Source organism: Plecotus auritus (assembly GCF_963455305.1).
Source record: "Plecotus auritus genome assembly, chromosome: 1".
Classification (NCBI taxonomy): domain Eukaryota; kingdom Metazoa; phylum Chordata; class Mammalia; order Chiroptera; family Vespertilionidae; genus Plecotus; species Plecotus auritus.
Window position 1 is genome coordinate 213,048,693 of NC_137770.1, and position 15,038 is coordinate 213,063,730.

The 15,038-nt window shown below is 48.7% G+C and overlaps 1 protein-coding gene across 5 annotated transcripts in view; it reads right to left on the bottom strand.

Annotated features, from left to right (window-relative positions):
• CRACD (capping protein inhibiting regulator of actin dynamics) overlaps positions 1 to 15,038 on the bottom strand; it is a 227,879-nt gene that overhangs the window by 18,842 nt on the left and 193,999 nt on the right. For 2 of the 5 annotated variants that reach the window (XM_080640023.1, XM_080640024.1), the window contains exons 4-5: positions 5,347 to 5,511; positions 2,489 to 2,557 (exon numbers count right to left, since the gene is read on the bottom strand). In XM_080640023.1, coding sequence (XP_080496149.1) covers positions 2,489 to 2,557; positions 5,347 to 5,457 — 180 coding nt within the window. In that variant the 5' untranslated portion in view covers positions 5,458 to 5,511. Of the gene's footprint in view, positions 1 to 2,488; positions 2,558 to 5,346; positions 5,512 to 10,486; positions 10,509 to 12,845; positions 12,982 to 15,038 lie in introns of all 5 variants that reach the window. The other 3 variants (XM_080640020.1, XM_080640022.1, XM_080640021.1) reach the window with 3 other exon arrangements.

A 15,038-nucleotide genomic window follows, 5' to 3' on the forward strand; every position in this document is an offset into this window, starting at 1 on the left:
CGAACAGAATGGAGAGTCTCATAGTTGGACCTTCTGGCCACAAAATCTAAAATAAGTAGTTTGCTGAGCCCTGGACAAGCTCATCTCTAGACGAAGAACTGTTACCCTCAGAGCATCCCCACTACCTCTGACCCTGTATGAACACACCTGCTCTCCTACCTTAGCAGGGAAGGTGTCTTTTTCATCTTCGGATCAGCCCACTTTATGCCCAAGTAGCAAATCTCATTTGGCAAGGGCTCAATGAATATTAATTGAAGGAATGAAGGAACAATAACATCTCTGACTAGGGCATGAAATTTCTAACCCACAAAAATGTGTTAGCACCATCACTCCAAAGTCACAGAGCACTGAGGGCCCTGAGAAGCTAAAGGGAGGAGCAGAAACTCGGAACACGCCAGGGAGAGGGCAATTCTTCAAAGGGTGAGCTGTGGCATCGCTTGCTTGCAGTCTGTAATGCAGACGCCATCCCTTAAGTACCACAGGTGAACTGCACAGACTTAGTCAGAGAGACTGTGGCTCAGCCTGAACCCAGAGGCCACAGTAGGCAGCCAAGGAAGGGCTCCTGGCCACACCACACACCACCCCAACGTGCAGCAGAGGGCGCTCACAGCCACTGTCTGAGCCTGCAGCTCTCAGGCACAGAGCAAAAGAGGAGGCCACAGTGCCCCTGACTGTGACCCAGCTCTTAAGTGCAATGTCAGTGGGGTTTAGCCAAGGGTTTTGCTTCTTGCAGTCACCTCCCATATTTACACATGAAAGCTAAAGCACCAAGCTAGCTCCAAGAGCAAAAGGGATGCTCAGTAAATAATTTATGATAAGGATCACAGACGTAAGGAAAAATAATTCCAGCCTTGGGTCCCCTAGCTTTTATTTATTTACTAGAGGCCCGGTGCACAAAATTTGTGCACTCAGGGTGGGTGGTTTCCCCTGGCCTGTGCCCTCTCACAGTGCGGGAGCCCCGTGATCAATCGCCCCAAAGAGGTAGGCCCCGCCCATCCATCCAGGCTTCTCGACGGATTGCCCCAAAGAGGTAGGCTGGAGCTGGGGGTCCTGCCTCTGTGCCGCATGGAGCTGCGGGACACCCAGGCCTTGCTGCGCGGAGCCACGGGCCCCGCCTCTGCGCTGTGCATGCAGCGTCAAGCCCCCGCCCACCCATGCGCGCCCGCTGCGCACACAGCCTCCTGGTGATTGCTTGTTGTGGCGTGAGGGCGTGAGGACCACATAGGCTTTTATTGATACGATAGTTATCTTTATAATACATATCATATCCTGAACTACTGTTGAAAAGAGATGAATTAGCCCAACTGGCATGGCTGAGTGTTTGAGCATCGAACTATAAACCAGGAGGTCATGGTTCAATTCTAGTCAAGGCACATGCCCTGGCCGCGGGCTTGATCCAGTGGGGGGTGTGCAGGAGGCAGCCAATCAGTGATTCTCTCTCACTGATGTTTCTATTTCTCTCTCCCTCTCCCTTCCTCTCTGAAATCAATAAAAAAAATATTTTTTAAAAAAGAGATGAATTAAACATTTATTTCCATAACCTAATAGGTGCATGAGTGCAAGGAGTTCAAATAAAATGTGACAGATTGAAGACATAGGTTAGCCCTAGAGGCTGAGATTTTTTTTGTTTTGTTTTTTGTTTGTTAATCCTCACCAAAGATATTTTCCCAATGATCTTTTAGAGAGAGGGAAAGACAGAAACACCGATGTGAGAGAAACACATAGACCTGCTGCCTCCTGCACACGCCCCAACCAGGGCCCAGGCTGGGGAGCAGCATGCAACCAGGGTACGTGCTCTTGACCGGAATCAAACCCGGGACCCTTTGGTCCACAGGTTGACACTCTGTCCACTGAGCCAAACTGGCTAGAGCTAGAGGCTGAGACTTAAATGCAAAGTTTTGTTTGTAGTTATTCCAGCTGGGCCTCTTCACCGTCTGGGTGGTGGCGAGGTCTTGGGCTGTCTCCTTCAGAAAACCCGGGACATACTCTTCTCACTGTGCTGCCAGGCCCGGGAGGGCACCCGCACCCTGCATGGGTGAACAGTCCTCGTGAGCGTGGACGGGCCTCTACAGAAGAGGCTCCCCAGGGCTCCCTGGACTCCTGCAGGTGGAGATGCTGCTTTCAATGGCACACAGAAAAGTTAAAAAACATCTCTAAATAGGAGACTTTTTTCCTTATAGACTTGGGTACCTTCAGGAGTCTTTTTCAACAACTTAGCAGAGTCTTAAGGTACATCATACATTTAGAAAACTACCAACGTCTAGGGATCCAAACGCAGGCATGCTGGGCAGGTGGCTGTTTTTCAGAGCAGGTTTCAGCTCCAGCAAGTGCATTGCCATGGAAACAAGGACGCTCCAGTATCTACCACTGATTGCAGTTGCAAATTTAAAGTAATGGATGAAGGCATCATTGATGAATGGGAAAATGAGACAGAAGATTTGTGGGGGGAAAGGGGGGAAATTAACTATGTAAGTTCAAATCGTATTACCTTCTCTTCCATCTCACTTCTGGCTCCAGGCGGATTCGGAGGACTCGGAGAACTTGGCGTGTCACTAGACTGAAACGGCAAAGAGAGCGCCTAAGTCACATGCCAGAACAGGAAGTTTTGGGCAGCTAATCAGACACTGTCTGTGCTTGGAAGGGCCGTCCCCTCCTCCACAGAGGGGCGCAGCTACCTTCAAAGAGCTGGCAGGGGTCACGGTGGGCACTTTGCTAATGTCCAGACTCCACAGGACTCCTGAGGCCCACAGTGTGCCCTCCTCTCTTCCGAGTCCAACATGATACCAGCTGGGCTGTCTCCAACCTCAGTCCCTGGTGTTTCCCGCAGCTGGGTGGACCCGGGGGCTGCCCCACAGCCATGGTACCTGGGAGGCAGGGCTCCAACCCCAGAGCTTTGGCTTTGCTGGCCTCCCACCCCGTTCACCTGCTAAGCCCCCCTCCCCTTCTCTATGAGAAGGAAAGAGGCCCTACCAATGCCACACCCCAAGGGCTGAGCCTGGAAGGTGAATGACCAGAGGAGGAGAAACAACTCAGGAAAGAAGGAAGGAAGCGAAAATGGCTGGAGGTTCCCACCTGTGGCGTGGGCCTGCCCTGGGAACACCCTCAGGTCCGGCACCTGCACCCTCCTGGTGGCCCACCACACCTTCTATCTGGTATCGTCAATATTTAGAAAACACAAATCAGATTACATCACTTCTCTGCTCCAAATTACTCAGAGACTTCCTATTTTATAATTCACCCATTTCCCACGGTCTGCAGGATCCGGCCCCTGGACCACGCGCTCCCCGCCATCGCCCCCCAGAGCCCAGCGGCCACCCTGGCCTCCTCCTCAGGACAAGCTCAGCCCCTTCTCTGGGCCTCAGCCTTGCTGCTCCCTCTGCCTAGAGCACGTCCTGGTTTGCTCTGGGCAGCGCTGACCTCGTCTTTCAACAAGTCACTCCTTTTCCATCACGTGTTTTATTTCCATTTTTCTTGATCTGAAATTCATATATATATATATATATATATATATATATATATGGCTTTTATATATATATACATGGCTTAACGATTTCATTGATAAGTTGTTTTTTTTAAATCCTCACCTGAGGATATTTTTCCATTGATTTTTAGAGAGAATGGAAGAGAGGGAAAGATGGAAAGAAATATCGATGTGAGAGAAACATCCATTGGTTGCCTCCTGCACGCACCTCGACCAGGGCCTGGGCCAGGGAGGAGCCTGCCACTGAGGTACATGCCCTTGACCAGAATCGAACCTGGGACAACTTCGGTCTGCAGGCCAACGCTCTATCCACTGAGCCGAACCAACTAGGGCTGAAATTATTATATTTATCTTTATTAATTTGTATGTTATCTGACCCTCATTACAACGTAAACTACCTGGGACAGCCCCCTGTCTAATCTTGTTCACCTCTGTGATACCACAGCGGGACAGAAGATGGCTGAACAAATGACTTTCCCTCTCCCCCAGGCTCCACACCCTGCATGTCTCAGGTTGTCAGTGACAGTGAGACCCTTGGTGTCTTGGGGAAACCCCTGCCTGGAGGCTGACGGCTGCTGCACTGGAGGCTGCAGAGGGCATGTCTGGCCATAGGGGGAGGAATGGGCCCATCCTGCGTCACCACCACCTACAGGTGTGAGTGCCAGGAGCCATCAGGGCAGGCCCAGGCAGAGATGAGCAACAGGCAGGCGCAGTCCTTTTCTTTCCTTCCGTACTTTGCAAACTGCTCATCTTTCTTCCTATCCTTAGGCCATTAGCTGACAGCAAGCAAGACTGCTTGGTGGCGGGGGCGGGGGGGGGGGGATGCCCATTTTAATAACACTCAACATCACTGCAGCACCCTGGAGGCAGAGTGCGAGGATGCTTCAAGGCAGGAAGACTCGGAGCTTTGCCTGGAGAACTCCTTACTCTCTCCTTCTCCCAAAAGAGGCCTGAGGGTGTCCCTTCTGCTGCTGGAAGGACTCGCATTTCGGGATATGCTCACTGTGGTTTTTTCAGTGTCAAAAGACCAAATTTAGCCCTCACTGGTTTGGCTCAGGTTAGAGTGTCAGCCCGAGGACTGAAGGGTCAAGGGTTCGATGCTGGTTAAGAGCTTGTACCTTGGTTGCAGGCTCCATCCCCAGCCCAGTTGAGGCGTGTGTGGGAGGCAACCAATCATTGTGTCTCTCTCACATCGATGTTTCTCTCTCTCTCTCTCCCTTCCTTCCACTCTCTCTAAAAAAATCGATGAAAAAAATATCCTTAGATGAGGATTAACAACAACAAAAACCCCATCAAACTCAGAGAGGGCCGTGCTGGACCCGTGGGACTTCCTTTCCACACTCAGGAGACGTCAGGCTGGTCTGGCTGAGATGTACTGTCTTGTTGACCTACGTCTTTCTTGTCTTACTTCCCTTTAAATTAGTCCAATTTAACAAATGATTACTGGGGAGACAGAGGTGTGTAAGAGCAGTTTTGTCCTCAAGGAACTCCAAGTTCAGAGACGGAGAGAAAGCTGTTAGGCGGAGGTAGACACAGAAGGGCCCCGGCTGTGCAGGAAGTGCTAAGGGTGCACAGCGAAGGCATGGAGCAGACCTGAGCCTCGAGGAGCACGTGGAAGACACTGGGAAGAGCATGTGCCAAGGGCATGTCCACGCTTCCTCCCGCCCCCCCCCAACCCTGCTCCAGGATGGTCCCGCTGCGGAGGAAAGCACCTGCCCACCAAGTCCCCTCCCTGGGCCACTCAACAGAAAAGCCTCTCCCCCTTCGCCTGCCCTGCAGACCCCAGGGTCACTGGCTGCCCCTGTCCACTGCCCAACGGCCTCCCGGGTTATCAGCAGTCGCGTCACTGCCCGGCGGAGCCTCACTTTGTTCTCGGCGTCCGAGAGGATGATGTCCTGCGGAGTCCCAGGTTCCATGGGACTGGCCAGGAACGCGTCCTCTTCGAGGCTGGCCTCTCCACTGTCTGCCCTCTTCATGGGAGTGGCACTGGGGGGCGGCTGCCCAAACTTGATGTTCTTGCCCAACTGTCGCTGGAGAGAAACACAAGAAAGACGTGCTGAGGCAGTGAACAGCTCGCAGGAGCCGCAGCCGGGTTCCCTGCGCGCCTGGGTGGCCTGAGGCACGTGCTGCACACGGCTGCTCCCCAAACGCGGCGCCAGGGACCGCGAGGCAGCCCTACAGTAAGCGAGCGCGTTCCCAGCCTCGGTTCCTTTTCCTTCCCACCTTCCAGCCATGAGCTTTTTGCATCCAGCCACCCTCTTTCATGGAGATGCCAATTTTCCAGGGGGCAGAAAGCCCAATTTCTGAACCAAAAGTTGGGACACGTGTTAGGACAAAAATTTTTTGATTGACCTCAAAATCAATTTATAGGAAAGGTTTGTCAAAAATATAAAAATTGTATAGAAAATGGTTCCATGAAATGCAGGAACCCCTGGGGGAAATCCAGACCCTAGTGACTGCAGTGAGGGAACCGCCAGCCCTCTTTGGACACATTCCCCCTGAATAGCTACACTTGGGCCACCTCCCTCACCAGCGTGAACGCCATGTTCTGGCCACAGCGGGTACCACTGCCAAGGTGACGGAGACGTCAGGGCCATCGCATCTTTCTACGGCCAATGCTGAAACCCTGGGAGGGACAGAATCCTGTCCTGCCACCAGGACCTCTGCTTTGCCCTCGCTGTAGCTGCCCCCTGTGAACCAGGGGCCAGAAGACACCACGTGGGGAAGAGACAGAGAAGTCAGCAGGAGAAAGCACGGAGGAGGGGCTGCATTCCAGTGGGTGGTGGCTCACAGGGTAAGGAGAAGGGGTGGAAAAACGGGGGGTAGAAATTAGGAAGAAAAATAGTAAGCATGTGGAATTAGAGAAAAGCCAGATGAGAAAGGGAAATATATTCCCTGAAGAAAAATAGATAAACACAATAGCTAAAGAAAGGGCAACATATTTAAGGGGCCGTGGCAGAGAAAATGAACAACGTTCGGGAAGAAAAAGCCGTAAGCATGGCAGTCTGGGAGACCACGGAATCGAGTGTACTGTGCAGACCACTTACTGCCTTCATCTAGAGCAGGGTTTCAACCTCGGCACTACTGACCTTCTGGGCCAGTAATTCTTGGTTGTGGGGAGCTGTCCTGTGCATGATGGGATGTTTAGCAGCACCATGGCCTCTGGACACTAGATACCAGTAGCAACCCCTCTTTCCCCAGCAGAGACAACCAACATTGTCTCCAGATGCTGTCCTATGTCCCCTGGTGGGTAAAATCGCCTCTGGCTGAGAACTGCTGCTCTAGATCTAGGTACTTGGGTTTCATAGTCCTTTTAGGCCTCAAAAAAAGAGAGAAAGAGTATGTGATCCGATTTTTATCTTTAATTGGGTTAATATTTAATCCCACAGAGCTTCAAAGAACCTTAGCAATCATACAGTCCAACCCCTCACTTTGCAAACAAATCAGAGGTCCAGCAGGGAGAGGTGACTGGCCCCAGCTTATGGAAAGAATGAGTGGCCCCAAAGGAATTTGAATCTAGGTTTTCAAAAACCGCTTTCGGTGTTATTTTCATTGCACGCCACTGGTTCTTATAAATTTGACATCGCGCTTCCTTCTTACAGGGGCAAGAATAAAAACACGATGCAGCATTTTTATACCTTACTGAAGTATCCTGGCTGAGAACCCCTCAAAGGGAATGCCCCTTCTCCCTCTGAACTCAGGGTACCAAACCCACCCGCCGCTGCCCAGCTCCCCCTCAGTCTTGCACGATGGGTGGTGAGACATGAACGAGATGAGCCCAAGACTCCCTCACCTCCGCACCCCTCCCCACACCCCAGCATGCCAAGTCAGGCGCACAGAAGACAGGACGTGTACTTGACCTGAGCCTGGCTCCCCAGACCCCACAGGGAAGGCGCACATATCAAAGCCTGAGGCCAGCCAATGAAGAGCAGCCTGAGCAGCCTGAAAGGGTTTCGGGGAGGAGAAGGCTGAAAAGGGTGTCTTCCAAAAACAAGTTTAGCAGGAAGCGGCAGTTAGTATCTACCCTGAGCAGATCAATAAGCAGGCACATTCGAACAGCCGATGGAGTTAGACAAAGAGACACAGTTAACAGTCACGGCCGTCTCACTCTGCTGCCGGTGGGAAAGGGCTGGGAACCCGGGCAGAAGAGGAGGGAATGGTTCCTATGTGCGGGGCTCCTGGCCCAGCCTCGGGTTCACCCGTCATCCCTCCTCCAGGAGTGTTGGCCAAGACTGAAAACGGTTCTAAACCCCGAGACACACACCTCCAGTTGTCAGGCTCTGCCGTCCACTAGGGCTCCTGGAGGAGAACATGAGGGGATTTCTTCTACTTACAATGGAAAGAATAATTCTGTAACCAGCTCGCAAGGAGAACCTGGCCTAACACTACCAGTATAATGCCATTTAGTAGGCATTTTTGCCACCATCACAAAAAGGAAGGAATGTGCCGATATTTTACTACCTTGGGGCCCCTTTTAGAACACTGGTGCTGGTCCACCTGATCCTTAGAAGACAAAAAAGAACATGGCAAAATGTAATCACAGTCTCCCAAAGATGGGATGGCTATCATGGCTACCAATGGGAAAGGAAAGAGAAAATGGAAATAAAACCAGAACTGAGTAAGAACAGGACAGAGAAACAAGGACCACAGGACACAGCTGGGCAAGGGGCAGAGCAGTGTTAAGAGATGCAGTGGAAGGTTAGAGAGAAGAGGCCAGCCGAGAGGAGGGTGCAGGGTCAGAGGAAATGCATGGAGAGGAGGAGTGACGAGGGCCCAGGAAGAGCTGCACACCTGACTGCAGGTACCACAGCTGAGGCGGGGGGTGAAGGGGGGAGAGGAGATGCGGATATCAGAGGGTTGATGTGTCACCGACATGTTCATCCTGCCAGAAGAAACACATACTGTTGCCTTTGTCAATGGCAATGTGCATCTCCGTAAAGCAGCTGATTCAAATTCCCTCCAGAGAAAATGAGTGCAGGCCGGTGGCTAGGGGGCCTAGGAGGAGGCAGTGGGATTGGAGGAGAGGGGGACGCAGGTCAGCAAAGAAATAATGGCCACCATTTAGGGATAGGGCAAACCTCTCTGCCCAGACCAAGGGCTGTGTCTTCACAGACACCCCCTGCAGCTGTCAGAAATGAGACCTACGGCCAGGCAGGACTTAGGGACCAAGGCCAGGCAGGACTCGGGGTCCAAGGCCGTGGTGGCTGATCCTCAGGCTCTCAAGATCAAGGCTCCTGCACCTGCACACTCTCCCTTCTCTGCGGTCCTGCTCCAAATGCTTCCTTCAGCTGACTGGACGGAGACGGGGCTGTCACCACACTCTGTGACTTATTGACACTGAAACCGTGATTGTTAAAACCTACTTGGCAATCTTAGGTGTGGTGTGACTTGAATAGAGGGATAAGTGTGGCTTTTTTTGGTGACCATTTCTGCCCACTCTTCAGGCATTGTTACAGAGAAACTGATATCCGCAATCACTGAAAAATGGACTGCTAAGATGAGCCTGCCCTTAAGTTACAGGCAACAAACTACTACCACTCCCTCCTCCTCTCCCCGCTGTCCCGCCTCCCCAATACCCATGGACCCTTATACACACTGCAATCATAGCCAGAGGGGAGAGTGGAAAGCTGTGCCTATCCTGTGGGTCCATGCTGCTTGTGGCTATGAATAGTGTTACTGTTGAGCCTGGAATGTGAGCAAAAAGGGACTATATTTTATTCACTCAAATTGGGCCATTTTGTTGTAATATGGAATGCTAGAGAATGATGCTATAGGAATGCACATCCATATGGATGAGGCTTTTCTCATGGTGTGGGAATTCCAAGCATGTCATATCCTGCAGATCGCACACTGCCAGTGTTTAGAGTCCCCCAGATTTTTCATTCTTCAGACCATGTCTGCAAGAATAAAGCGGAGGAAAAATGAAGTTGCTGTCTTCTTGAGCAAACTACGGATACTCCCACAGTTAAAACAAGCAAAAAAGGAAAAAAAGAGAAAGCATACGGATTTAAAGACGCCTGCTCTATGAAGAAGTGGTTAAGGGCAGGTGTTTATTCCTTGCGTCCTCGATGGGTGTCAAAATCCTCATGCGTATGACACTTCGGCATTTTTACATGGAATCCAGCTCAGCAGGAGATAGTAGCTACCGAGGATGGAGGTTTTCCCTCCCGAGCTAAATAGTTTGTGGACCAATGGGCCTAAGCATTTCTGACAAAGTGGTGGTATAATTCTACAAACTATCTGCAGGCTTCGACTGTGGTGTTCCGAAGTTTTATCATTTGTTGGTAGATACTTCACAGCCTTGTCTGATCTAAGATATGCAGGTACCTCTCTGATCTGTGCTCTGGCAGTGGCAGGAAGGAAACAAGGCCATTGTAGTCCAAATGCAAGGACGGGCAGAGCTTACAAAGCCACTCCGTGCTACACCAGGCGAACAGTGACTCAATCGTTCACCGCATAAGTTTTTGCAGGTGGCCGATTTACTTTATTCAGAAAAGTGTAGGCTGGTTTATGCTGTATTCAGTGCAACATAGGACAGTTTTAGCTGAGATGACTACATGTGGCCACTAGAGGGCAACCTTTCCAAATGCATTCATTACAGGCACTGTTCTGGGGGTTTCCAAGCGCTGGGAAGTTTCTTAAGCCAGAGAAAAATGTGTTTTCTTTTGTTTTAATGGCATTCCAGGAAAAATCTAATTTCAAAAGAATGTCTTAATAATGGAGGCTAATTAGCTTGCCAAGACATTTACTGTCAAATAGGTTTATCCATTACTCGTCTCTCTCTTTTTAAAATAAACATACGCAGATACACAAAGACAATTTCAGACATTAAAAAAAAACATACATGCCTCTGACATAACTAAACACCCTCATTCCATGCTAGAGCCTATGAAGGGTGGTCTTTTATGCTGCTTACTAAGCATCAATGCCAGCATAACATTGTCATGAAAAAATGCAAAGCATTCATGCAATTTAATACAGTTAACTACTATTTCTATGACTTACCAGGAACATACTGCTTAGTCGACTGAAAAATAAAGCACAGTCTTTTGCGGGTGATACAGTTACATCTTATGTCACTCCAAAAATTACATTTTCTATGACAATGGTCCCCCATTTCCCTCCTCGAAGAGCAAAGCCCTTTATTTTATTTTTAAAAAATGTAACTATAGAGCTGTAAGGAAGCTCAGGATTCCATACAACATAAGCAAAATTAGGAAAACCTGGTATGAATAGCTATCATTAAGAGAGAGCACGCAAATTAGTTATTTTACTTTACTTACATTTTCTCTTCCTGTGTTAATAGAATTGTAGCTTCGGGGCAGTCGTTGTTTTACATTTTATTAATTGTGAGATCAGATTCTTTAAAATTGTGCCTAATAGGATGACTAGGCGGTCACATATTTTACTGAGTTTCTACATTTTCAATACCGTAGACTCCCATACCATTTACAACTCCAAGTCCACTTCCTGGCGGGGCAGTGGCATGTGCTGTGATGTTACAGAGCAGGTATCACTTAAGACACTAAATGAACTACTATCTAAGTTTTAAAGAACTCATAAAACACAGCTGTTTTGTGGGCTGGAATCTGTAAGTCACTCCTCTTGGAAAGCAGATATGATAAGCCAGGGGTTCAGAACTTCTAAGGAATAATATTCCAGGAATCACAATATTTCAAGAAGGAAAGGTAAAAAGGAGAGGGGGGAGGGGATGGTGTCAAGGTTTTCTTTAGCCATCATCACCCTTCCCTCTTCCCTCGATGAGAACGGGCAGACTGCTTTTCTTCTGAGTCTGTAACGTGTGTGAGAGCGCAGCCACCAAGAGCCAAGAACGTAGCCTGGTTAGGAAGGGGCAGGACCTGAAGGCAGGGCCCAGGTTAGCACTGGGCAGGACGATGGCCTCTGGCAGTAGGAATAAGGACCTGGGCGAGTTGGGCGTGGTGCCAGGGTGTGGGCTATTTCCCTGCTTGCCATATGCTGTGTTCTGCTGAGAGTGTGTGGGGAATGTGTGACCAAACTCTGATCACAAAATACGTAGCTAACGTTCAGTAGAAACAAGAACATTTCAAGAAAACAGAAAATTTGAGTACAATGCTTCATCCTGTCAGCAGCTACTCAAGCCAGCTGTTTCTGCACCCTTCTTTTTTTTTACTCACGCACTCACTCACTCACTCACTCACTCACTCACTCACTCACGCTTGCAGACTTACAGACAGAGGGAAACCAGCACACCAGAGTCCCCTGTTCATGATCTGGATCGCCTCCAGGCACCCTGTCTCAGAGAAGTGCCTGCTTAGGCACGTCTGTCAGGTGAGTGAATTCTTCTAAGCCATCAGGCAAACCTACACAGTCAGATCCCAGGTGTCTTCACTCCCTTGCTTTTCCGGAGTCCCCATGAGCTGAACCACTTTTGGTGAAGAATTATTTCATTATACAGTTGACTCGTGAACAACACAGAGGTTAGGGGTGCCAACCCCCATGCAACTGAACATCCACACATAACTTCTTGCCCAGAACGTAGCTACTTTATAGCCTCCTCTTGATCAGAAGCCTTATCAGCCACATAAACTGATTATTAACACACATTTGTATGTTTTATGTATTACATACTGTATTGTTACAATAAAGTAATCTAGAGAAAAGAGATTATTAAGAAAATCATAAGAGAAATACATTTACAGTATTTATTGAAAAAAAAAAGTCCACTCTGCGCATAAGTGGACCCACACGGTTCAAACCCTTCCTGTTAAAGGGTCAACTGTATCTCCAGGATTGAGGAGTTACCACCTGAGTTAATTTTATGTAGGAAAACTGCCCAGCTTTGCAGCTGAACAGGGTGGCCTGGGGTGGTCTAAGAGCTTCATGGTATTTCTCTGAGGCCAGGTGGCTCAGGGGGAGCCAGATTTATGCGCACAACAGAGTAAGAGGCTCAGCACTCACTGTCCAAGCAGGGAGGCTTGGGGAGTGAACACTTGCTGTGCAAACGGTCCACAGACAGTCAGCCCTAACTTGGGGATTATGGCCAACACTTCATGGTTAATAACTCCTCTCATCGAGTCGTGCAGCTTCTCTCGGGTACCTGTCCTCGTAATGTCCACTTAACACTGAGGGAACAGTTTGAGAGAACAGGAGAGGGGGGTGTTATGAAGGTGGGTACAACGGTGACAAGGTACCCCTCACAGGGGACAGAAGGCTTAGAGAACTGACTCAAGTTAAAAAAAAAAAAAAAAAAGGCAAAAATTCTCCCCAGGAGCTCCCTCTGGACCTCCCCATCCATCACTCAGGACTAAGCTGGGAATCTCCCCGCTCCCTCCACAGCCAGGCCCTCCTGCAGCTCTAACCTTCCGATCTCAAGCTGTCTTACCTGAAGAGTTTTGACTTTGCCCAGGATGTTGTCCTGTGACATTGCTTGAACTGTCTGCTCACTTTCTGCTCCCCCATCAGGGATAAAAATACTGTCATGGGAAAACGCCCGGGCTCCCATAGAATAGTTGAAGGACCTGGAATGCAAATCATGTGCTTCGTTTTATTAGGATGATAAAATTTCTTTTGGCAACAGTGTCCTGTTCCTCCTGATCTGGGGACTCCACCCACATCCCTGTCTCGCCCAGCACTGTGTCCTTTGCTGCTATGGGTCAGCCAAGTAGCTGGGCAGACGGAAGGGTCCCACAGGAATAAGGGAGCATGCCTCCAACACAGCAGTGTTCCAGAGCCGCTCACGGAGAACTCAGGCAGCTCTTTATTTGTAGAGGCCCCGGCAGAAGGCACTGCAGAAACCTTAACTGGAGGGGCCTTCCCCCGAGGAGCCATCACTATCGGTTCTACCCCAGCAGGTCCTGTCAACCAGCACTTTTTAAGTAACATTCAGATCTAGAAGAAGTAAGAGACACGAGTTTCTTTCTTTCAGATTACAATAAAATTAGAAGACAGCTCTATACATCTAAACCAAGGACTAGAATTGCTGATAGGGGCTACAGGAATAAAAAAATCTCTCTCGCAACTGCCTAGAGACATTCAGAGAAAAGGGAGAGAATGTGGATCAGGGCAACCCTGATGGGCCTCCTGCATTGATCAGCTTACAGGTGGCAGGTAGCCAACAATAAACACTTCAGGTGAAGGCTTGGGCTTCAAGAAGTCTGGACTTGTACCTGACAGGGAGGTAGAGGCAGGGCGAGCTGCAGGAACGGGAAGCAGCAAAAGCCAACTGCTATTCCTTGATCTGGGAAACAAACTTATTTCTGAGGAATCCACATCCAGGCTGTTCACAGGGCAGGCAGAATCGCATACCCTTCATGAGGCAAGGCAGGCACTCTTCCAGCTGCCAGGCATGTGGGCAGCTCCCCCAGGGTGACAGAGTGCCACCCCCCCTCCCACCACCCCCTCCTCAGAACAGGGCCCATTGGAGGTGGTGTCAGTGACCAAGTGCCAAATGCAGTGGGCAGGGTCCCAACCAAGGGTAGACCTAGTTGGGCAGACTGAGCACCAAATCTATTTGCCAAAACCACAGGCAGCACGGTGAGAAAGCATATGAGGCTAAGAAACAAAAGACAGGGATGCGAGCCTCCTGGCTATGTAACAAAGATGAGGTCCAGAAAGGTGAAGAGAGACTTGATCAGGATAGAGCTGAAACAACTCAGGCTCCTCCCTCACAGCTGACAGGGTCTTCCATTTGAACACAGTGCTCATAGATGTTTGGGTTTCTTTGGGAGCAAAGATGCTATGTGAACAGCAGCTGCTGGACCATGACAAGAGAGTAATGTTAAGAGAGTCCCAGTTCACCCACAACTGTAAATCTTATACAAAAAAAGGTAAACCGATTTTATTGCTTAAACAACAAATCTGTTAATACCAAATAGGATGCCAGCATCCATGAATTTTTTCATATTTACATAATACTGACAGGGACTTTTTTTTACTGTGGTAAAATAAAATATATATAATCATAAAATTTATCATTTTAATTATTTTTAAGTATACAGTTTAGTACCATTAAGTACATTCATATTGTTATTCAACTATCACCACCGTCCATCATCCTAAACTGAAATGCCCATACGCATTCAACAATAACTCTTCATTCTCCCTTCCTCCAGTGCCTGATAACCATTATTCTCCTTTCTATCTCTATGAAATCTGACTCTCCCATGAACCTCATATAAGTGGAATTTTAATACTTGTGCTTTTGTCTGGCTTATTTCACTTAGCATAATACCCTCAAGGTTCATCCATGTTGTAGCATGTGTCAGAATTTCATTCCTTTTTAAGGCTGAATAATTCTGGGATATATATATATATATATATATATATATATATATATATGTATATATATATATATATAGATCACATTTTGTTTATGCATGTACATTTGAGTTGTTTCTACCTTTTGGCTATTGTGAATAATGCTGCTATGAACACTGATGTATTAATCAAGATTTTAAAAAAATGTATGAATGTAGCATTATGACGCATAACTATGTGTAGATATGGCTGAAAGCATAGGTAGGTGTTCCATAAGTCCTCATTTCACACCAAAGATTTGACATCACTTCCATATCCT